This window comes from Chlorocebus sabaeus, chromosome 16 (genome assembly GCF_047675955.1).
Source record: "Chlorocebus sabaeus isolate Y175 chromosome 16, mChlSab1.0.hap1, whole genome shotgun sequence".
NCBI lineage: Eukaryota > Metazoa > Chordata > Mammalia > Primates > Cercopithecidae > Chlorocebus > Chlorocebus sabaeus.
In genome coordinates this window covers 26,340,573-26,365,947 of record NC_132919.1, presented here as the reverse complement: position 1 = coordinate 26,365,947, position 25,375 = coordinate 26,340,573, and the positions used below count along the sequence as shown (strand labels likewise).

Genomic DNA, 25,375 nt, shown 5'->3' with positions numbered 1-25,375 from the left:
ATAAGTTGCAAGTTCTCTTTAAAAAGTGAAAAGGTGGCAGGAAAAACTCAATAACCTATAGAAGAAATACTTTAGATTTTGGGGGCAATTAACTTCTCTGAGGAAACAAAAGACTGAATTACAACATCAGCTATTTTTAGGGAAAATATGAAAAATAGGTTTTCGTCTTTCTAGAGCTAAAATAAGGGTGAAGGCTCTTCAAGGCTATAACGAAGGGAGAAATTTCATTCATAAGCAGTATCATCCACCAGCTTTTCAAGAGAACTGACCTACAGTTCAGAGATATCATTTAAAATAAAAAATGAACTTTATTTATACATTTGGTTTTATTACTTAGTTTAACCGCCAGCAACCTAAGTAATAATGATAGTCTTGATTATTTTTAAAGTGGGTAACATTTTAAAAACTTATTTTTCTTCTCAAATACAGCAGTTAAAGGCCCTTATTTCCAATTTCTATTATGAGGAAAAATATAGTGGACCTCTCTCTATTCAAGAGTTCTGCCAATACACATCTGTATTAGAGGTAGGGAAATACAAATATGTGGACTTTGCTATTTGCAAGCCCCTTTTTAAATGAAAGACAATGGCTGTACTAGGGAAGAGAAGTAAAACTGAAACTGATGACTTGAAATTTTGGAACTACTAAATATAATTCTGTAACCAATTCCTCTCCAGAGGAATAATTAAGAATTGGCTACTATACATTATGGAAATACATCGAATAGGTGCCTATTACCCTTTTCTGGTTTGGCATTTTCACTTCTTTTTTTTTTTTTGGAGACAGGGTCTCACTCTGTCACCTAGGCTGGAGTGCAGTGGTGTGATCACAATTCACTGCAGCCTTGATGCTCTGGGCTCAGGCGATCCTCCTGTCTCAACCTTCTGAGTAGCTGGGACTACAGGCATGCACGACTATACCTGGCTAATTTTTGTATTTTTTATTGAGATGGGGTTTTGTTTGCCTAGGCTGGTCTTGAACTGCCGGGCTCAAGCAATCTGCCCGCCTCAGCCTCCCAAAATACTGGAATTATAAGGCATGAGCCACCGTGTCTGGCCAGCACTATCACTTTTAAATATGTTTCTACTTCTGACTTTGCTACCTTGGTCAAACAGCATATAGAAACGTTAGCTGTGTAAAAATGTAGATGGTCTTCCTAAAAGTCACACTTCATTCTCTTATATAAACAGATGCTTGCTGTTCTAATATTTCTTCTGATATGTGCTTCTTTTAATAATGGAACAATCTGTAAAGGAGTCACCTTCTCTATTCTTTCTAGCTACCCTGTAATTCCAATTTCAGTGTTTCTAAAACATAGGCAAACTATCATGAAAAGAACATGAGGCAGGACTACAAATTATTACTATGGCTATGAGTAGTGATATGGAGAAAACTGGGTTAACTTTTGGTAAAGTAATGGAAATGAACTTATTTCTTTCACAAAAATATGTTGTTCTTTAACCTGCCTTGACATTCTGATTTTTCCCAAGTATTTAAATAAACTGAAAAGCTACCTTTAGAACACAGTTGCTGTTCACAAGGAGATTCCCTGGCTTAATGTCTCGATGTAAAATGCCAGCTGAATGGAGATATTTCAAACCTGAAATAACAAACAGATTTAATTGCAGATATTTAATTCCTTTTACTCAACCAATAATTTTTTAAAAACCTTGGAAGAAAACAGTAGAGGATTTAAAATTGTTCCCTAAATAACTGCATAACGAACATTATTAAAAGCTAGTTTCACCTCAAAATACCATAATTTTGCTACAGTAAAAATGTCACCAAAGGTTTGCAAAGTGTAGAGATAATGTCTATAATTTCAACAATTATGTAAGTTTAAATACAGATAAGCTTCTTAGGCACTCGAGTTAAGACCATATTAATAACCTTAGATTGCTAGTCAGTGTGGCTATTGGACTGCTGTTATTGATACTCTTAACCTGCAACTCGGAGCCTTCTCCAACAAAACAGTTTCCATTAACCCACATGGAGCCTTTCCCAGGACAAGTGTTTCACTGGTAAGACAAAATTCAGGAACTTGCCCACACTGTCAGTAGTATTCTTTACCACTCAGAATCAAGAGGGTAATGAACCACTTTAAAAATATTTCTGACATCTTAGAAGACCAGTGCCTTCATTCAGTACTGCTAAAGGTCCCAGCCTCAACGTTGAGTCCTTTTTGTGTGCGTTTTTCCTTTTCTTTTCTTTCTTTTTTTTTTTTATTTGAGACAGGGTCTTACTCTGTAACCTAGGCAGGAGTGTGGTGGTATGATCACAGCTCACTGAAACCTCAACTTTCCTGGCTCAAGCCATGCTCCCACCTCAGGCTCCTGAGAAGCGGGAACTATGGGCATGTACCACCATATCTGGCTAATGGGTTCAGTCTTTTTTGGATAAAATGTAGCAAATCACATTTTTCACAAGTACAAAAAGAGCCAATATCTTCCCCATTTTCCCCTACCACAGAATATGAACAAATCTATTGGAGGTGAACATTTTTAGTTTTTTTGAGACGGAGTCTCACTGTGTCGCTCAGGCTGGAGTGCAGTGACACGAACTCGGCTCACTGCAGCCTCCATCTCCCAGGTTCACTTGATTCTCCTGCCTCAGCCTCCCAACTAGCTGAGACTACAGGCGAGCGCCACCATGCCCGGCTAAGTTTTGTATTTGTTTAAAGTAGAGTGTAGTTTTGCCATGTTGGGCAGGCTGGTCTTGAATTTCTGACCTCAGATGATCTGCCTGCCTCAGCATCCCAAAGTGCTGTGATTACAGGTAAGAATCACCATGCCTGGCCTGGAGGTGAGCTTTTTAGTTTTAATATTGCTTATGTGGCCAGGTGCAGTGGCTCACGTCTGTAATCCCAGCCCTTTGGGAGGCTAAGGCAGGCGGATCACGAGCTCAGGAGATCAAGACGATCCTGGCTAATATGGTGAAACCCCATCTCTACTGAAAATACAAAAAAACTAGCTGGGCATGGTGGCAGGCGTCTGTAGTCCCAGCTACTTGGGAGGCTGAGGCAGAAGAATGGCGTGAACCTGGGAGGCAAAGCTTGCAGTGAGCCGAGATCGTGCCACTGCACTCCAGCCTGGGCGACACAGTGAGACTCTGTCTGGGGAAAAAAAAAAAAAAAAAGCTTATGTATTTTCATCCTTTTGGCATTTATTTTTCATTCGCTATAAAGAATCTCTTAATTCTATGAATTCTGGGGCGGGTGTGGGGGGAAGTATTTTACTTACTAGGTAAGAAAGCTGTTTTAGGTTTAAGCAATTCTCTACTTGTAACGGCAAAATTCTCATGGACATACTTGATGGCCAGAAGTGTCAATAATGTTGGCCCAAATCCTTTCTCAGTCAAGTACGTGCTCTTTAATGAGCCAGTCTAGAGTTATTTAGCTGGCTCTGTTTATTGATCTTCCCAATCTACTTTGGTTTTAAGGGTCATTTTGTTTCTCTGGAGTTGGCTTCAGGTATGCCAGCCAATACTCAGACAGGCCCACCTACTGTTGGCTTGCAGGATGGACGTCATCCATAGGGGATACAGTCACTTTTCACCTGAGTCGTCTGATGACATATATTCCTATTCCGTTGAAAACTAAAGGCTGTTTTGTGAACTTGTGACAAACCATCCTGCTTATTCACCTAGATTAGCCCACTCAACTGCCTAATGAATTTGACAGGGCTTTCTCTTTCATTACTGAAAACAAGAAATATTTGGCAACCCTAAAAAGCTTCTTCATTAACATTAAATATAGAAATTATAAAATATGCTTTGTCAAAAGAAAAAAGTCTTTAGAGAAGAAGAAAACCTTGGAAGGTCAGATTAAAGTCTAAATGAGAAGCAAAACATTTCATTTACAGTGTGACAGCACCTTTTTCTTCATAAAGAAATCTTACCTCGCAAAATCTGATAAAGAAAAACTTTGACATGATCTGAGCTGAGTGGTTGAGGAGAGACGATAATTTTATGTAGGTCACTCTGCATCAATTCTGTGACAACATATCTTGAAGTTTTAAGTTAAGGAGAGTTCAACGAATTCAGTCCCCTACCCCCTCAAAGTGGTGACCAGATCCAAAAAATAACTTCCATTCTCAAGGCTGGAAAAATGGGCAAAGAAAGCTTCTAGACAGCATGACATAGGTGAGAATTCCAGCCCTCACAAGATAAAACACTACTAAAATCAAAAGAACTTACACGTTTAAAAGTCAGCAGGAGTAAATGACCAAATGATTTCCTTATAATCAGCATTATAAAAGACAAAACCAAAGGTAAACATTTTAAATAACAGCCAGGCCAGGAAAAGTATGACAACCAAACAGTCTTGAGTTCTACTTAGACATGTTACAGGAATGTCCTCTGAATCCAAACAAATGGGGATTGGTGATCTCATCTTAGGCCACCATGACACCAATGGAAAAGATCACGACCTATCCAAGGGCCGTGGCTTGTTTCATTATAAAATATGGTATTCCTAAACACATGTAAAGTAATTAGTTAAGTCTCTCCACAATCTTAGTAATTTAGTTCTTTTATTATTTAACTTTGTATGTATTTATGAAACACCCCTCCCCACTACCACCAGTAGATTTCAAGCTTCCTATACTCTGTTGTATGTCTAGGGTTTTGCTCAATGGACACACGGCAGATGATTAAAGGCTGGAGCCTGGAGAGCCATGGAGATATGGAATCCAAGACTCTTGTGAAGCACATGAGTGTTAGATACATTAGAGAAGCAAAAGTATGGTAAATCTTATAAAGTATTAAGTTTTCTTAAGGCAATTTCTAATTTAATGTTTTAGCAAAAACAAGTAGGAAAGGGGATAACTTGGGAACAGGGAGGAGAAATGATAATAGCCTTTGACAAAAGCAATTGAAAACTCCCTCCTCCTCGAGATATTTTTTCCAAATTGCTTTAGTCTCCTTTTTTCTTCAACCACTGTACGTTGAAATGCCCCATGGCTGCTGGTCCTCAGTCCTCTTCCCTATCCATACTCATGGATACTTGGATCCAGTCCCATGTCTTCAAATAATATCCATGCTGATGACTCCTAAATTTCTTTCTCTTGTTAATCTTCTTTCCTTAAGTGCAGACTTGTATATCAAACTATTATTTCCCCTGGATACCTAATTGACATTTCAAACTAACAAGTCCAAAACTGTCCAAATCTTTCTTAGTTGCTTGCACCACAAACCACATCAAGGAGTTATCCTTGACTCGCCCTTTCTCTTTCACTATACCTCCAATTTTCAGAAAATCCTTCAAAATTTAGCCAGAATTAATGCCACTTCTTATATCCACTGCTACTACTCTGGCCCAAGACTGCTATATTTCTAAAACACAGCAGCCAGGATAATTTTTTTTACTATTATATTTTTTATTTTGCCTATATACTGAAATTTACTTTATTATATAGAAAATATAATTTTTAAGGCTTTATTAGACATTCTAAGATATTTTAGTCTTAGGTTTTATCATCCAGATTCTTTCCAAAGAAATATATTCTACTTCGTAATGAAAGTTAATGAGAAAATGATATTTGGCATGTAGGATTCACTTATAGGACAGTTTTCAGTGACATGTTAAAATTATTCTACAAAATGATGAAGAGTTAAATAATGACATCAGGGTTACAGTTTTTAATGTTTTTATTCAAACTATTTTTCTTAAAAAATTTTCAAACGCACAAAAAATTACACAGAGATGACCCATATACACACTTACCACCTAGAATCTACACTGCATATTTTGCTATATTTGCTTTGTCACACATCTATCTATTGCTCTTTCCATCCATCAATTCATCCAAAACTGGATGCATTTCACAGAATGATCTTGTAGGATGAAAGCCAAATTATGTCATTTTTCTGCAAAAGCTTTCCATTTCATTTAAGAGCAAACGCCAGTCTTTAAAAGGGTCTCACAGGCCATAAATCATTTGGCTTTCTTACTTCTCTGACCTCTTCTATTGTTTTCTTCCTGGATATTCTCTGACCATACTAGACACACTCCAACCTTAGGCCTTAGCTATTCCCTCTTCACAGACTGTACTTCCTGACATCTATTTGGTTAACTCTTTCACGTCCTTTGTGGTTTTGCTCCAATTTTATCTTTCAAATGAGGCCTACCTCAACCACTCTGACACTACAGTCAGGCGTTGTATAATGATGTTTGGTTGATGATAGACCACATGTATAAAGGTGGTCCCATAGATTGTAACGGTGCTGAAAAGTCCTATTGTATTGCCTAGGGGTGTCTTGGTGACTAACCCTGTGTAGGCTTAGGCTAATGTATATGTTTGTGTCTTATTTTAAAAAGTGAAAAAGCAACTCAGACCTCAACTCTACAAAAAATTTAGCCAGGTGTGGTGGCTTGCACCTGTAGTCCCAGCAGTTACTGAGGACATTGATGTGGAAGGATTACCTGACCCTGGGAGGTCAAGGTTGCAGTGAGCCATGACTGCACCACGCAATCCAGCCTAGGCAACAGAGTGAGAAAAATAAATAAATAAAAAGAAAAAAATATTTTTATATAGCTGTACAATGTCCCTGTGTTTTAAGCTAAGTGTTAATACAAAAGAGTAAAATATTTAACAAAATTAAAAAGTTTAGAAAGTAAAAAAGTTACAGTAAGCTAGGGTTAATTTATATTAAAGAAACATTAAAAAAGAAACTTGGGGGGGGAGAAGGAAAAAAATAAACTTAGTGTAGTTTAAGAGCACAGAGTTTATAAAGCCTATAGTAATGCACAGTAATGTTTTAGGCTTTCAGATTCACTCACCACTCACTGACACACCCAAGCAATTTCCAGTTAAGTGTCCTATACAGGTGCACCATTTTTATCTTTTACATCATATTTTCACTGTACCTTTTCTATGTTCAGATGCGTTTAGATATATAAATACTTATTGTGTTAAAACTGCCTACAGTATTCAGTACGGTAACAGGTTGTACACTTGTACAGGTTTGTAGCCTAGGAGCCATAGGTTATACCACACAGCTTAGGTGTGTAATAGGCTAGACCATCTAGGTTTGTGTAACAACCTGTACTCCCTCTCTACTTGCTATCCCCTTGCACAGCTTTACTTTTTCTTCTTCCTTTAGTAGTTATTATCCTATAATTTCCTTATGTTTATTCTGTCTGTATTGCCAAGCCTGCACCATGAAGGCAAGGGTTTTTGTCTGCTTTGTTCACAAATCTATCCCAAACTCTTCGAATAGTGTCTGCACATAGCAGGTCCCTATAAATATTTGATGAATTAATGTATATTGAGTACCTGTTAGGTACTAGGTACTCTACTAAGTATTTTAAATATATAATCTCATCTAATTTTCACAGTTACTCTACAAGGTATGTAGTGGTACCCTAAATTTAGATAAAGAAACTGACATTAACAGAAGACAACCTGTCTATGGTTACATAGTAGAAGCTTTTAGATCTGATCATGTCTAACATTGCTTCAATGGTTCTATGCAATTTTGGATTTATCTTCTTTTCTTATTCTTTTTTTTAAAGTAACATTTTTAAAAACTCTAATAAAGTAGGCCAGGTGGGTGGCTCATGCCTGTAACCCCAGCACTTTGGCAAGCCCAGGAGGGCAGACTGCTTGAGCCCAGGAGCTCGAGACTAGCCTGGGCAACATGGAGAAATCCCATCTCTATAAAAAATTTAAGAAATAGGTCAGGTGCGGTGGCTCACGCCTGTAATCCCAGCACTTTGGGAGACTGAGGCAAGTGGATCACTTGAAGTCAGGAGTTTGAGACCAGCCTGGCCAACATGGTGAAACCGTGTCTCTACTAAAAATACAAAAACTAGCTTGATGTGGTGGCGGGTACCTATAGTCCCAGTTACTTGGAGGCTGAGGCAGGAGAACCACTTTAACACAGGAGGCAGAGGTTGCAGTGAGCTGAGATCGTGCCACTGCACTCCAGCCTGGGTGACAGAGCAAGACTTTGTCTTCAAAAAAAAAATTTTTTTTTAAGAAATAGATGAGCATTGTGGCTGGTGCCTGTAGTCCCAGCTACTCAGCAGGCTGAGGTGGGAGGATCACTTGAGCCCGGAAGGCAGGGGTTGCAGTGAGCCCTGATCTTGCCACTGCACTCCAGCCTGGGTAACAGAGTGAGACCCTGTCTCAAAAAAAAACAAAAACCCCCACAACTATCACAAAATATACTAAATGTTCATTGCGTTCTTTATAGAATAATTTCAACTAATAAATGCAGAAACAATTATAGAATTAGGAAAAAAATCACAGTTTTGCAATCTCTGGAGCTAGGCACCATCAATGGCTGGTAAAATCACTTGAAAAGGATGAGTGTGAGACTGACATCACTTCAATCCACCACTCAATCTTAGCATAATCTAATGTGGAACAAGAATATTATGTTTGTGATATGCACAACACTATCTAGAAGTATTCATGCCCCAAAAAACTTAATTTGAATGTAATCACTCATCTAGCTCTAATGACCAGTTAACTAGAAATATGTGGAATTAAAAAACAAGACATTAAGAAGAAGCAATCTGCTAAACACACAATGTGGACCACTCTTCAGGAAAAAATTATCTAACAAATCAATGACCATCCCCCTCCCATGGTCACAAAAAAAAAATGTGTGTTACGGGGTGAAGGGCAGGCAGAAATGTTTGGGATAAGAGACTCAAGAGACATAATAACCATACATACATGTGAACTTTGTTTAGATCCTTATTCAAAAAGTGACTCTTGAGGCAATCAGAGAACAGAATTAGCTAATTTTATTAGGTGTGATAATGGCATAATGGGTTTTCAAGATACTTATCTGTTAGAAATTCACATTTAAGTATTTATAGGTGGGATAATGTGATGTTTGGTTATCTACTTTAAAATACTCCAGCCCTCCTTTCCCTTCCCTTCAATAAAAAGGAATAGAGGAAATGAGATTGGCAAAATGATTAAATATTGTTAAAGCTGAGCATGAGGTACATAAGTCATATACTTACATACTACTACCTCTTATATTTTTGTATATATTTTTGCATATTTTGTACATATTTTTATATATTTTGAAAATTTCCATAATAGTTTTCTTAAACTTCATTGTAGAAAATGTAAAATATATTTAAAAAGCAAGAATATTAAAAATATCCAGAATTCTACCTCTTTGGGTGAACTATAACATTTTGATGAAAATAATGTGCATGAGTACATGCATGTATATTTAAAATAAAACTGGTATTATATACATTGTTCTTTTAATACTTTAAGTTCTAGGGTACGTGTGCACAATGTGTAGGTTACATATACATGAGCCATGTTGGTTTGCTGCACCTATCAAATCATCATTTACATTACGTATTTCTTCTAATGCTATCCCACCCCCAGCCCCCCACCCCCTGACAGGCCCTGGGGTGTGATGTTCCCTGCCCTGTGTCCAAGTGTTCTCATTGTTCAATTCCCACCTATGAGTGAGAATATGCTGTGTTTGGTTTTCTGTCCTTGTGACAGTTTCCTGAGAATGATGGTTTCCAGTTTCATCCATGTCCCTGCAAAGGACATGAACTCATCCTTTTTTATGGCTGCATAGTATTCCGTGGTGTATATGTGCCACATTTTCTTAACCCAGTCTATCATTGATGGACATTTGGGTTGGTTCCAAGTCTTTTGCTATTGTGAATAGTGCCACAATAAACATACGTGTGCATATGCCTTTATAGCAGCATGATTTATAATCCTTTGGGTATATAACCAGTAATGGGATTGCTGGGTCAAATGGTATTTCTAGTACTAGATCCTTGAGGAATCCACCACACTGTCTTCCATAATGGTTGAACTAATTTATACTCCCACCAACAGTGTAAAAGCATTCCTATTTCTCCACATCCTCTCCAGCATTTGTTGTTTCCTGACTTTTTAATGACTTTTTAACTTCTCTGTTGCCTATTCTTTTAATAAAATGTAAGGATCTAGACACAAAACAAGCAAAGGAATCCCTTGCTTATCGCATTCAATGGTCTAATAATGCAGAATTTTAATGACTGCATAGTGTTCTAACATGTGGATATATTATAATTCATTTAACCAAGTGATCATTGTTAAAAAGCTATTTCTAATTTTACTTTTTACTATTTTATTTTTTGAGATGGAGTCTTGCTCTGTCACCCAGGCTGGAGTGGAGTGCCGTGATCTCGGCTCAGAATTCTGCAGCCTCCATGTCCCAGGTTCAAGCGATCCTCGTGCCTCAGCCTCCCCAGTACCTAGCATTAGAAGTGCACACCACTGTGCCCGACTAATTTCTGTATTTTTAGTAGAGATGGGGTTTGCCATGTTGGCCAGGCTGGTTTTTAACTCCTGACCTCAAGTGATCTGCCCACCTCGGTATCCCAAAGTGCTGGGATTACAGGTGTGAGCCACTGAGACTGGCCTATTTTTAACTATTTTAAATAACCTTGAGATAAACATCCTATACATAGAATTTTATGTGGATCTGAGGATATTATATATACTTTTAAAGAGTTTTAAAATACTGTAAACTCCATGATATTATATATATTCTTTTATATCATTTTACATGCTTAAATAGTACTCCATTTTACGTAATATGTCAGGAGTTAAGTCATCTCCTGCCACTGGATGTTTACAATATTACTGTTTCACTATTATGCAGCTCTGTGGGAGTGCTTAGAGCTTTAAGGTATTATTTCATGAGGAACCCTCAATTATATATAGATCCTCCTTCCTGGGTCAAGCATTTATTCAGAAGAGTTTTCCAATCTTCCTTCTTAGGATGAATAGGTCAGGCTGCCAGAATTCTATGTTAGTGGGTGTCCAGGGAATAAACTTTTAGTCTCCAGCAGGGTGGGGGAAGATCTGAGCATCTTACTACTTCTAAAACAGTCTTGCAACCAATGCGATGTTTACGCCCACCTGTATCCCCACTTTCTGAGATAATTGATGCCTCTAATTCCTGAGACTTTCTGACATTCTGTAGCAAGAACCAACCTGTTTCTGGGTTCTCATTACTGCCACCTTAGATTTCTGCCTTTTCTAGTCTGAATTTTTAACCCTTTAGTGAAATTTAAGGGGACTACAGGAAGGAATGGTAGTAAAGATTTATGTTCTATCCACTGTGTTTTAAGGTTGAAAACTGTTTACATGTTTATTGGCCGCACATATGTGTGACCATGAAAGACCGAAAAAAAAAAAAAAGGAAAAGCAAGAGAGCAAACTGTTCCTGTCCTTTGCTCAATTTTCTACAGGGGTGATAATTTTTTTGTAATACTGCTTCTCATAGTAAGGATATTAACCCGCTAGTATGTACTGAAAATTTCTTTTCCACTAGGAAGTGACAGGATGGTGATATAAAAAAACTGCTGCTTGCACCTTTAAGTCTTAATCAGAAGTCCCAATATTCCTGAGTTGCACTGGTTCCAGAATTCTCAAGGGAGAGGAAACAAAGGACCATTACACAGAAAAAACCCAAACAACAAAACAAAAACAAAAATTTCACAATTGCCATCCCTGTATTAAGTGTTTTGTTATGTTCTGAGTATCTGTGTCTTCCCCAAAATTCATAGGTTGAAATGCTAACCCCCAAGAAGATGTGATTAAGAGGTGGGACCTTTGGGAGGTGATTAGGTCATGAGGGGAGAGCCTCTCTATAAAAAGAGGCCTAATGGAGTTTGTTAGTCCTTTCCACAATGTTAGGTTATAGTTAAAGACTGTCAACTAGGAAATGGGCCCTCAGCAGACACCAAATCTGCCAGTACTGTGATTTTGGACTTCCCAGCCTCCAGAACTGTCAGAAATAAATTAGTGTTGTTTATAAACCACTCAGTTTACGGCATTTTATTATAGCAGAATGGATGGACTAAGACAGTTATCAACTTGAGCTTTTTTTTTCTTGAGGTGGAATTTCACTCTTGTTGCCCAGGCTGGAGCGCAATGCCATGATCACGGCTCACCACAACCTCCACCTCCCAGGTTCAAGCTATTCTCCTGCCTCAGCCTCCTGAGTAGCTGGGATTACAGGCATGTGCCACCATGCCCGGCTAATCTTTATATTTTTAGTAGAGATAGGGTTTCTCCATGTTGGTCAGGCTGGTATTGAACTCCTGACCTCAGGTGATCTGCCTGCCTCGGCCTCTCAAAGTGCTGGGATTACAGGTGTGAGCCACTGGGCCTGGCCGAAACTTGAGCTCTTATACAGGAAAAAAATAATAATAATAATCCTGAAGTACCAATGGCCAGGCATGATGGCTCATGCCTGTAATCCCAACATTTTGGGAGGTCAAGGCAGAAGGATTACTTAAGCTCAGCAGTTCAAGACCTGCCTGGGCATCTTAACGACATGCTGTCTCTACAAAAAAAATAAAGTTAGCTGGGCATGGTGGCATGCATCTGTAGTCCCGGCTACTAGGGAGGCTGAGGTGGGAGGATCACTTGAGCCTAGGAGGTCGACGCTGCGGTGAGCCATGATTGCACCACTGCACTCCTACCTGGGTGACAGAGTGAGTCCTTGTCTCAAAAAAAAAGCAGAAAGCATTTATGTGTATGGGATGTCAGTCAGATCTGCTGAGTTTATTGACTTTTTTTTTTTTTTGCTTTTGCCAGGATTGAAGAGTTCTTCCATGGATGTGAAGAACAGATTATATTCTATTCTACTTCACATATCTTCAAAATTGGCAGCCAAGTTGTGATGCCAGAATCCTTACTGTTAGTAGTGACAGTTGGTAAGCTCGCAAGCAGCGGAGAGAAAACATCTTAATTTTCAAGTTTATCAGGTTGAAATCATAGTGCTGGCACTTGGAAAATCTTGCTTTGACTTATAAATTTATAAATGAAACAAACTGATACAAAAGCCAAAAACAGAATAAGCATGAAATAATGTCATATGCTTTCTTCTAACAGTGACTACATTTTCAAAGAAAGGAGAAAATGGAAAACTGACTGGAGGGAGTACTGTTCTAAGCAGATATTTTATAACTAAATACTCATTTCAGAAAAAGAAATCCGACATTTCATCTAGCATTATGAAACCTATCAGGTCAGGGTGTTGCTCACCCTATACCTGCTGGATTTGAATGGACAAACTGAACTATTTTTGACCAACAATAACACTTTCATATGATTCAACACTGAGCAAAGTATTACCAGATATCAAAAAACTGAAAAGGTATTCAAAATGAATATAGAGCATGATTCCAAATGGTAAGTCAATTCCTTCATACTAAGACCACATACACACGTGCATAATTTCTCACAAAATATAAACTAGCAGGCCTTCTGCTAAGCACAAATGACTACATCACTATGTCACTATCTTCAGGATCCATGAACTTCAAAAACCTTTCATTCAACCTTCTATGATCTATTATAATATTTAAGAAAGGAGAGTTTAAAATAATGCTACTTTTATATCTCTGCTTCTTGAGAAGATGACAGGTTGGGTTAAAAAAGAATAGGGGCAGGTTAATTAACTTTAATTAACTGGAAAGTTCAGGGCAAAATACATAGAGCTCCTGTCTACCTCTACCATTTCCCATTTACCCTTGTGCAGAAATGCTTTCCCTTTCTTTAGTATCTTTTAAACATAAAAGACTGGAAAATTTTAAATATAGGATTTTTATAAAGTGATTAAAACAGCCACTTTGCAGAGAATACGTTTTGTCAAGCTTTAGTTTAGCAAAGTAAATTCTTAGGGGAAATACATTTTTCACTCCATGAATAATGCAGTGTTTTTCTTTATAGAAAACAATGTAACAACCAGGCCAACATTTTAAAATTTTCTTTGGAAAATAATTCCTGAATTTGAAGCTCTAACAATATAGCTTCAAAAATTCAGAAGCAATACACACCACCTTATGATACGGTTTTTGCTTTGCTCTAGCAGAAATCCTCTGCAGTCTCAATCCCCAGCATAATGTCTCCCAGATGTCTCAACTAGTTGCCATGCCAACTAAAGCAGCTTAAATTAAATGAGGTCCTGAAAAGGCACCTGCATCACTCCAGGTTTGTTGCACATTAAATAAAGCTCTCTTGACAGGGATTCAGAGGTGCCATTAACTTGAACAGCATCTATCTGATTATTGTTTCTGAGAAATTTAATGAGGGTCTCCAAACAAGAGTGAAAACAGGGTGCTCCTTCCCTCTCCCGGTCTTTCTAAATGGGACAGCCACTCCAACAGCTGGTGCACCCACTGGGTCAATGAATTTGCTATGGCCCTTTAAGTTACCATTGGATGAAGATAAACTATAGGACCAAAGTTAAGGCTTTCAGAAGAATATGAGCAGATTAACCACCTCTCCTATTTAAACGTGCCATTAAAAATATGATTGTTAAAAACACACTGTGCATGGTATGCCAACCTCAAAGTGATTTGAACAGCCCTACTATAAAACAAATTGCTGCTGATTGCAGCAATTAGTTAAGTAGCTCCATGAAATATGGATTCCAAATGTACTGATTTGCTTCAAAAAAAAAAAAAACCTGAATGATGCAAATGTTTTGGTGGGGGTGGGGGAGGAGGGTAGCTCTGATGTCTCAGGTGCCCAAGAGAAATAACAATGTCTCTGTACTGTTTTAAAGAGTTAATTTTTAAAAATAATATTTCGAGCTTTTTTACCGCTTTCTCATGTTAGTCACTGGAGAATATCACTTAAAAGAAACACAAACTTGGGCTAGAGAGGTTAGATTCTTTACCCAAGGTCACATTCCCAGTCAGTAAAAAGCCAAGACTAGCTCAGGTTTCCTGACTCCTCATCTAGTGCTCTCTCCACTCCCGCCAAGCTGTTTCCCATGGAAACTTGCCTTTACAGGTCTGTTATTCCAATTTCTTAACCAAATATCACCACCATATGCAGGTTTCTATGAAACAAAAAACAGTTGAATTATTCTTAATTATGGGCTATGAGGAGAAGGAGAAAGGATGTTAATGTTTATTTGAAGCTACTATGTGCCACTTCATATGTGATCTCATTTAATCTTCATAACACTTACTTTATAGCTGCTGTATTTCTATTTAAGAAATAAGCACACTGAGGCTGGGAGAGGTTAAGCTGCTCTACACAGTTTGCATTTAAATCTAGACTATAATGATTCTGAAGTCTGACCCTTTCCATGAAGTTATATTACCTCTATTTGTTTACTATTAAAAGAGAAAACGAAATACATGAGACTGCCATTACTTAAATGTTGCAAAAACCAGGCTTAGAGCAAAATCAGAAAATCAATATTGTATTACATAATGTGGTATTCCTTCCCTTGCCATGTTTTTTCCAAATGAGAAGTCACTGTCTTCATTCTTCAACAAATTTTGAATAGCAGCATGTACAAGATGCCAATCTAGGTACTCGAAATGCAGTGGTGTACAAGACAGCCTACTGCTTTCACTGAGAAACTCAACAGCCTAACAAGGGAGACAGACAATCAAACAAGCAACTGCAATTCACTTAAAGATTACAACACCGTTACGGCTATTCATCTCATAAAGTTCCTTAGGTTCGAATTGAACAAGCCAGACTTGCCATCATAGAGCCACCAGGAATAAAAGCAACAAAGTTGCGCAACAAAGATATATTCTTCTAAAGAGATAAATCTCTAAATTAGAATTACTAATTTCCAGTAACTAAAGAGATTCCAACAAGTGAGAAACCATAAAAAAAAAAAAAAAGCTTTCTTCAGCACCTACAAATTACTGCATCAGATGTGCAAACTAGTTGGCAATTTGTCTATACTGTATAAAAAACATATACACTCATATTTGGTTTCCTAAAATGGTTCATCCTTAACAAATTTATTTAAGCCAGGCACAGTGGCTCATATCTATTAACCCGGCATTTTGGGAGACCGAGGCAGGAAGATCGCTTATGGTCAGAAGTTCGAGACCAGCCTGGGCAACATAAAGAGATCCTGTCTCTACAAAAAAATTTAAAAATTAGCTGGCTGTGGTGGTGCGCACCTGTATTCCCAGCTACTTGTGCCTAAGGTGAAAGGATTTTAAGTTTAAGCTCAGGAGTTCGAGGCTGCAGTGAGCCCTGATTGCCACTGCACTCTAGCCTTGGCGACAGAGCAAGACCCTGTCTCAAAAAAAAAGTTTTTAAAAAACAACATGAAAAGTAATAAAAATAAAATGAACATTTATTGAGTGCTCACTATTTGCAAGACACTTCTTTAAGTACTTTATATGAACTATTTCATGAATCCCCACAACACAAGTAGCAAGTTATGCTAAAAAACTAATTTTTCTCTTTTTGAGGTTTAGTATATCCTTTTGGAAGAAATTGAATCCAAAGACACCTGAAGTAACTGCTCAATCCACCCAAGTACTTTTATTCATTTCTTCCAGCACCTGAATTTTAGTTTTAGTTCTGTTACTGGCAGAACACAACCACAAATAAGAAATAATCCCACATTTGCAGAGGATTTATCTGTTTGCTGAAAAGTATTTTTGAGCTTACCATGCCACTTTTAACATAGGTCACCTCATTTAATCCTTATAACAACATGTGGCTATTTCCACATAATAAGTCTAAACTGCTAGTGAAGAAATGTCTGACAAATAATGATAACCTTTTGGCCAATGACTTAAAAATAAAAAGGATAAAAAAATCAAGAGGCAAATTTTGCTACCTCATTCTCTTTATCTCAGTGTCTCTTTCCACCTCCTGCGTATTTACTTCCTTCAAGTCTTTTACCTCTTACCCTTCTTTAGTCAAATTATAAAAATAATCTTGACAATACAAGAAATATTTTCCCTGCACTTATGAATCATATATGCTTAAATAGCTTCATATCCCCTCATATTTTTTAAGTGCATGAGAACTAAAAAGTTAGTGTATGCATATATATAAATGTTTATATGCATGTGTACAAAAGAAAAGGAACTGCTGGCTACTTTTGTGTGTGTGTGTGGTGGTGGGGGTACAGGGCTTGGACTAGTAGCCCTTTACAGATTTGTTTTTAAAGTCTAAATTAGAGATTGCTGGAAATATAGGACAGGCCTTTGATGGTAGATAAGTTTGGGAATAATTAGATAGTGTAAAAAATAACAATTTCTACTTTCTACTAAATGAAATATGCCACAGTGAGGTATTTATTTGCATTTGGTTACAATCTTCTTTTTATTCGCATAAAAGTTTATCTTAAAAATATTTTTTCCATTTCCTTCCTTTTATTAAAAAACTTGGATATTAAAATTATGGAAGCTTGTCACCATTAATGGGTTTCAAATTCAACCTTAACAACATGACGTTCTTTAGAATAATGCAACCAGTGTCAGCAGCTGAACTGTTAGTGGACAGTGCCCAAATATAATAAGCAGATTCCCACAAAGTTTGCTGAGAAGAAAACGTTTTCATGGAGGACAGAATTTGAGGCAAGAAAAAGCAAGAAATGAGACATCTTCTGAAGATCAAGGACATTAGGTGGGAACATATTAGAGATATCAAAAAGGGAGAGAACAGAGAGGGGTGCTTAGAATTAAAAATAGGCCTGTACAATTTTCTCTGATGCAAAAAAGATTATGGGCAAGAAGACCAGGAAACTAATCTACAGCCTGGCAGCCATCTACACCTCAATGATAAGCCTCTCCTGACCTCTTGCTTCAATTAAAGCAGATCTGTACCATGATCAATATTTGTTTAACCCACCTCTACAATGCTGCATCTATTTTAGGAAGTAATTTAAGAATGCATGATAATCAGCCTCACACCAGAAATACTGACTACCCCAACTGTCAAAGGTAATTCTTCAGAAAAAGCTACACAGTCACCACAGAAACAAATGCTGACATCAAATTCTGACCTTCAATTACAAATAAGATGATTGAGTACTTTTCTGTTTTTAGGAAGTCATGATTACTCAGGCAGTCTCAGAGCCTGCAGGACTGGTGCCAACAGCGTCTTTGTTTAACCATCATCATTAGCATCAATAAACACTGACTGGGTACTAAATGGGTGTAGAGAACATGTTAACTCAATGACAAGACAGAGAAAAAAGATGGATGAACGCAAGGCAATAGCCAAGAGGTTGGAAAAAGACTGACACTGACATGTAAAAATCAAGGAGAGGGCAAGAAGGTGCAAAAATATTTTAATGTAAATGAACAAAGTCGTCTGACTGAAAAACAGCTTAAATTTACTGAAATTTTCTGTGTTAGGCATCCAGCTTTAAATTTATTTTGCCTCACCTACTCCTAATTATTGTAAGAAGTAGGTCCCATTATGGGTTCCCATTATATAGATGAGCAAAGAGGTTTAGCGAGGTAAAGAAATTAATCAAAGGTCTTAGCTAGCGTGCAGTGGACATGGCATTAGAGATCACAGCCCTTGTTCTTGTACTCTGTCCTTCAAAAGATAAAGCAAACTTCAAAAATAGAAAACTAAAGGAAGAGGTAACAACAAAACAATTCTACTTTAGAGGGAGAAGGCCTGGAAATTGATTTTAAATGAGGAGTTAACAGGTTCAGCAGTGGGAGGCGGTGTGTTTGTTGTAGGCTTTGGAATCAAAACGACCAAGGTTAGAATCTTGACTCTGCCACTTAGTAGCCTGATAACATTAGGCAAGTTAAATAACTTCTCTGAATCTGTTTCTGCATTTATAAAACAGGTACAGGGACACCTACTACACAGAGTTACTGCTAGGATTTAGAATCACATATAAATGCCTGGCACACAGAAAATGAATCAGGTGGTAGCTGCTATCATCATCATCGTCATCATCATTATATGAGGGAGGAGGGGAAATGAGTTTTCTTTAAACATCAATACATGCTAGGTGGTATGCCAAATGTTCTACATATGTTAATTCATTTATTCCTTAAAAATAGCTCTGTAAGAATATCATCTCCATTACCATTGAGGAAACTGAGGCTTAGGGAGGAGAATCAAATAACTTTTTGAAAGTCAAAAAGCTAGTAAGTGGAGGAAAAAAATCAGGATTTGAACTCAGTGCTGCCTAATATCAAAGTCCATAGGCTTTTTCAAAATGTATGATTGTGCCTCTATTTCTTTCCAACATTCTCTCCAGGGAAAAAAACAAAAGAATATAAGGAACAAAGAAATTGGTGACCACTCAAAAAAGCTCCTTTTGGCCTGGTACAGTGGCTCACGCCTGTAATCCTAGCACTTTGGAAGGCTGAGATGGGTGGATCACCTGAGATCAGGAGTTCAAGACCAGCCTGGCCAACACGGTGAAACTCTGTCTCTACTAAAAAATACAAAAATTAGCCAGGTGTGGTTGCGGGCACTTGTAATCCCAGTTAGGAGGCTGAGGCAGGAGAATCCCTTGAACCCTGGAGACAGAGGCTGCAGCGAGCCAAGATCATGTCACACTGAACTCCAGCCTGGGGTGACAGAGTGAGACTCTGTCTTTAAAAAAAAATAAAATAAAATAAAATAAATAAATAAATAAATAAATAAATAAATAAAGGCTCCTTTAAGCCACTGTGATCTCAAAAGGAAAGACTAGGTAATCTCAAAAGTATATCACCATTGAAGAAGGAGAAAAACTTTATTCACTTTTTATTAATGTGGTCTCATGCAGGGTTTTTGGCATCAAAAACATGTCCATGACAGACACATTCCTTTAGAGTTTACTCATTCATTCATATAAGGACAAAAAGCCCTTTCTTAGACCAAGAAAGGTTTCCTACAGGACATATTTTTGACAGATGGGAACTTGAGGGAACAATTAAAAGTACCAGTTTCTGTGAGACCTCTGAGAACCTTCACACAGGGTAACTCCTGGTTTTGGTAAAGGGTTAATAACCTGAAGGGTTTCTTAGTCTTGAGCTCAGGGTGATAAATATTACCTATCAGATTAATATTCTTCATATTTAACTTTAATTAGAGAAAAATATTAATATCCTATAACTGATTAAAGTCCCCATATCCTCCCAAAACAAAAGCACACATTAAAAACCCCAAAACTTTGCTTACTCATGCAAATCATATTTTTTTTGGGAAAAAAAACACCACTTCAACCTGATCCTATTTTCTACCATCTGGTTCTCCTGCCACCTCTAAGTGAGGTAAACTATCAATTAAACATACAATTTTTAAACCCACTGCCAAAGATACAATTCAATATTTTTGATTAATACTTAATAATGACAGGCACAGAATATGTAGAGAGCAAAATAATATCAGCAGTATATATATAAACTGTACACTGGCTAAAATTCAGATTTGTGCTAGTGTGCTATAAGTCTATTAAGTTTCCTGAGGTACTGCTCTCAAATAAATTCGGTTGATAGCAGGAGACTCAGCTGGTCTATGAAGTGCCTAAAAGCCCCACTGATTCTCCATATCCTCCAATTATGGCAAGTCTGATACATTTAGTGGCTTCTGAAACCTCTAGGTCTCCACGAAACACACGCCTCCTGGTGTCTAGCAACCTTAAAAAATAAAGTCAACACAGTGGGACATGACAAAAAGATGAAATACAGTCCCATGAGCTTCGCTAAACTCTCACACCTGAATTAAATATGTCAAGAGGCTAATAATCAGAAGGTTAACCAGAAGGTTAAGCAGTTCAGGAGAATGATAATGGGGTTATGAGGCTTTTCAGAAGCTCAAATTAAGTGTGACTTTGTTGTTATTCAATATTACCATCTAACAGTTGGGAGCACTGACAGCATTTCATTCCCACCAGCTGGGAAGTTTTAGAGCTATATTTATTTTTTAATGGAGAGGTGAAAAGACTAGATTCAAGCTTTAGTTTTTTTTTTTTTTTGGCTTCACTTGGAACACAGGTGTTTCAAAGAGCTAGCGTGAATAAGTTGTTCCAACTATAGTGACTCTCTTCAAAGCAGAGAGGGAAAAAAATCCAGCTGTTGAGTTTGAACTTTAAACACTTCTTTAAAACAATCTCAGGATTTGCTATACACTAAAGCCTAAGTAATCGTTATGCAGACAGGAAGGCCTTTTAAATGAACTAAAAGAGGTGATGTGACTTTCACTACAGGGCATCATAAGGGGAGTGGTCCTTGGGATCTCAGGCTGAAGGAGAAAATTATGTCGTGTATGGATGGAGGCCAATTTTCCATCTTCCCATGTTCAGGCCTGCCAACATACTATGACTTACATTTTTCATGCCTTTCAGAAAAAAAAGAGGAAAAACAAAGCTGATTCATTACACAGCATTTAGAGAGTCAATAAGAACTGGGAGAATTTACAAAGTATTAAAAATAAATGCTTACTAATGACAAGGTGTTGTGTAAGTATGTCATAATAAAGCACTGCTGAATAAACACTTGATAACAGACATCTAACCATTGTGGACAGTTCAAATTGTGCTTATAAAAAAGTTGTGATACTGTCTTATGTAAAAAAACTATCAGGTCAAAAGCTTTTGCCATCTAGAGTTCAAAAGGACAGTGGGCTGGCTTCCCTGCTCAACTGAAGTCTGAGAACATATTTAATGTTCCAAGTGCAATGAGCTACTGATGTTGTATGATGTTCTAATGATGTGTTAAAAATCTTCAGATAGCAAAATAAAGGTATTTACTTAGTTTATCTGAGTTGGGAAAAGAAAATGGGAACGTGTTGTATCAAATTATTTCCTACAGAATGAATACGGACAGAAAGCTTTGAAAACCCTACTTTAATTCCTAACCTCTCTACTGATTTCAGATAGTGGAAACTTAATCATTCTTTCTTCATTTAATATGGACAGAAACTAATGCTAAGCCAGATTACAAAAAAAGAAATCTTACAATATTAAATATTTATCAAGTAGGTCCCATACGGGTCAAAGGTTCTACAATTCTTTTTTAAAACTTTTCATCTTCGGCTGGGCACGGTGGCTCACGCCTGTAATCCCAGCACTTTGGGAGGCCGAGGCAGGTGGATCATGAGATCAGGAGATCGAGAATATCCTGGCCAAAATGGTGAAACCCTGTCTCTATTAAAAATACAAAAATTAGCCAGTCATGGTGGCATGTGCCTGTAGTCCCAGTTACTCAGGAGGCGGAGGCAGGAGAATCACTTGAACCCGGGAGGTGAAGGTTGCAGTGAGATGAGATCACGCCACTGTACTTCAGCCTGGGCGACAGAGCAAGACTCTGTCTCAAAAAAAAAAAAAAAAAGGTTTTCATCTTCAATGTGATATATATTGGAACAAATATGAGTCAGGTGACTTTTCCAAAAGACACAGTAAATTTGGTTTAATAAACTGTAGTACATAGAAGCCCAAGCCTGGCCCCCTCAAGCCATAGATTATCTTACATGACAAGTACATGAATGACAGTTAAAACATGCTTAAGTGATAACATGGTTAAGCACTTTAAGCACTAACATGCTTAGGCACCTTAAACACAAATTCTGAAATCCTGCCATTCCTGTCTGAAAAAAGAATCTACAGCCATAAATGTGTGAGACTTAATAAAATCTCTCTGCTCACATTTTTGTTTTCTTCCAAAATCAGGTGCACAGGGGAAGGAAATTTCAACCTAGTACTCAGATATGAAACTGGCTGATCTGAAATAAAAGTGAAGGCATTGAATAGTGTGGATAATGACAATCTGGTTTACAGATATGGTTGATTTCAAACAATGCTTTCCACATGAAAGAAAAACAACAATGTGTCACAGAGAGAATTGTGTTCTCTTGTAACAAATGGTCAGCCTTAAATCTCATCATCTTCTCTGCAACAAAAAGCATGGGAGCCTTTGCAACTAGAAAAAAATCGGTGTGCTTCAATTAGAATCACTGACCTTTTCTGAAGCATGCCTGTGCTTCTCTATAGAAATCAATGGAATAAAAGGTCATGTTGTTAAAACGTTTGAATACGACAATCTCTTTCCCAGGCAAAGGCAGATTCCTTTTCTTTGTAAAGTAACAAATTTGTTGTATAGAATGTCAAAAATTAAAAGTACCTCAGTGGTAATTCAAAACTGACTTAAAAAAAAAAATCAATCCAATCACCAGAAAAAAAAGAAAAAAGCGGGAAAGCTGTCATTCTGTTACAGTCCATAAGATCTGTCAGATGAGTTTTCACTAAGGCTATAACCATGTATGTAATAAAACAAGAAGAGCATTCTAGAGAAAATGATGTTATTTCGAACTTCAGCTCTCTCCTTTAGAAAGTGCTCTGGAGAAGGCAAGGCAAGCTCCGTGTCTGTCAAACACAGATGGTAGAGACTGGTGATTAATCTTCCACCATCATAACCCTCCAAAGCAAATGAACATGTACACAAACCCAGAGATTATGAGCTGAGGAACAGAAGCCAAAGTGACTGGAATGTCACTGTTTTTTGGAGTATAAAAAACCATATTTGAAAGAGGAGCCTCTATATAGATTAGGAACATTTTACTGTATCAATTTCTTCATTCATGAAGAGAAAGGGCAAATTCTTCAATTATCTCTCAGTGCATTCAGAAGGTAAGGGATGAACGTTATCAGTCATATAACTTCATTGTCCTTCTTACTGACAATACAATGAATATCAACACTTTCTCCAAAAGACAATGACCCCTCAAATTAGATCCGAGTAACCTTTCCTTAACAGGTCTGAAAAACTTACTTCCATGTCCAGACAATTTGGTGTCAAATGTCCTTCTGCCCAACAGAATTTGAGAGCATTTACTCCCGTATGATCTATTGTAAAGCTGCACAAATGTCATCAAAACCTGAGAGCAGACTGCTACCAGTGTTACAAGTCTCTAAACACACCAATCTACAGATGCTAGTCCTTACCTAGCCAGTGTTACCCATCACCAGTGTAGCTCATTTGTGCTCGGAGATTTTAAAAGACAAAGTTACTAAAAGAAACAGTTCGGAAGAACAGAGAAGATTCAAAATAAACAGAGAACAAAAATCTACAAAAAAAATTTAGGAAAAGTATATCAAAGAGTCTGTTTCTGAGTACTTTTTATGGGAATTGAGAAGAGATGAAATAAAATGGTGGTCCATTTAAAAGGATCTCCCTCCTCTGTCTAGACAGATGATACAACATAGTATCTAAAACATTTGTTCACAGTACCCACTTTCTACCTCTGACAGAATGAATATTAGATTATCCACTTAGTTGTACCATCTATCAGCACTGTTTCATATTGTTATTTAATTAGAAAAGCTATGCAAAAAGGGTTACACAGACCCATGAACAGGAATTAGACATGGATTAAAATTTTGTGGAAAAATGAGAGTGTTACTAGAAATACTGAAAATATACTTATCCTACTAATATGTAATTGTTCTTATATGAATTGATGCTGGAAGGACTACTGAACATGTTTTATTCTATGAAAATTATTAAGTTGCAGGTAAGTCTTCCAAGCTCTTTTTTGGGGGGTGGAGTAGGGGAGTAGAGAAGGAGTGCAGGGCATTTTTTTTTTTTTTATCCATAGATAATTTGGTTAATGTCTCTATTGTAAAATTGATTACTCTGGTACTATAATTATTTGAAAACTGTCTATCATCTCTATTACACCATGAACTCCTTAAAGGTGATGGCAACAACCATATTTTGAATTACCTGCTGGTACATCTTTGCTGAGGGTAAAGTTAGAAAGGGCATAAAACAAACATTGAGCATCATGAAAAACCATCTGGGAAGATGCCAAACATCATTCTGTTCTTCTTTCACGACAGTCACTGCCTCTCAGCTCCAACAGTCAGGTCCTTGTTATGGTGTTTTTAAAAAATTATGTTAAAATACACACAAAATTGATCATTTAATCATGTTTCAGTGTGCAATTCAGTGGTATTAAGCACATTCACAATGTTGTGCAACCATCGGCACTATTTCCAGAACCTTTCCATTATCAAATACAAACTCCTTGTTAAGTTTTTAAAGTACACTTCTGATTCTGTTATTCTTCATCACAAAAATCTTTCATTGGGGCCCAATGTCAACTGAATAAAGACCAATTTCCTTAGTTCAACATTCAAAATCCCCCATGACTTGGCCCAACCTAGCTTAATTTCTCATTATTTCTGCATATCAAACTCTGGTCAACTAGATGATTTACCATTCCCTAATAATGCTCCTGATAGTCTCACCATCTGGAATATCCATCCTCTTAAATGCTACCTGTCCAAATTCTTCTCATCCATCAATGCTCATCTGAAATGTCTTTTCTCCACACAATTTCCCTATGGTTTTTTTCTGCTTGAAGTAGTCTCTCCTTTTAAAGTCCCACACCACCTTACTATATTCTTTTGGCACATTCTACCACATGTTAGTTATCCCTTTACATCTCCTCTCATCTCCCCCTCATTGATTATAGTATCTTCCTTGAGGGAAAGCATTAAGAGGCAGCAGAGCATGGTGGGTTGAGAGTACTCCTGGCCCATTGGACTATACAATACGGGTTCAAATCACAGCTCTGTTACTTCTAAGTGACCTCGGACAAGTTATTTACCTCTCTGAGCTACAGTTTCTTCATCTATA

General features: G+C 37.4%; 1 protein-coding gene across 2 annotated transcripts in view; it reads right to left on the bottom strand.

The window, feature by feature from the left end:
* Positions 1–25,375, bottom strand: part of NLK (nemo like kinase) — a 159,731-nt gene that overhangs the window by 30,333 nt on the left and 104,023 nt on the right. For both annotated transcript variants that reach the window (XM_008010765.3, XM_008010766.3), the window contains exons 4-5: positions 3,897–4,003; positions 1,515–1,600 (exon numbers count right to left, since the gene is read on the bottom strand). In XM_008010765.3, the coding sequence (XP_008008956.1) occupies positions 1,515–1,600; positions 3,897–4,003 (193 nt within the window). The remainder of the gene's footprint in view (positions 1–1,514; positions 1,601–3,896; positions 4,004–25,375) is intronic.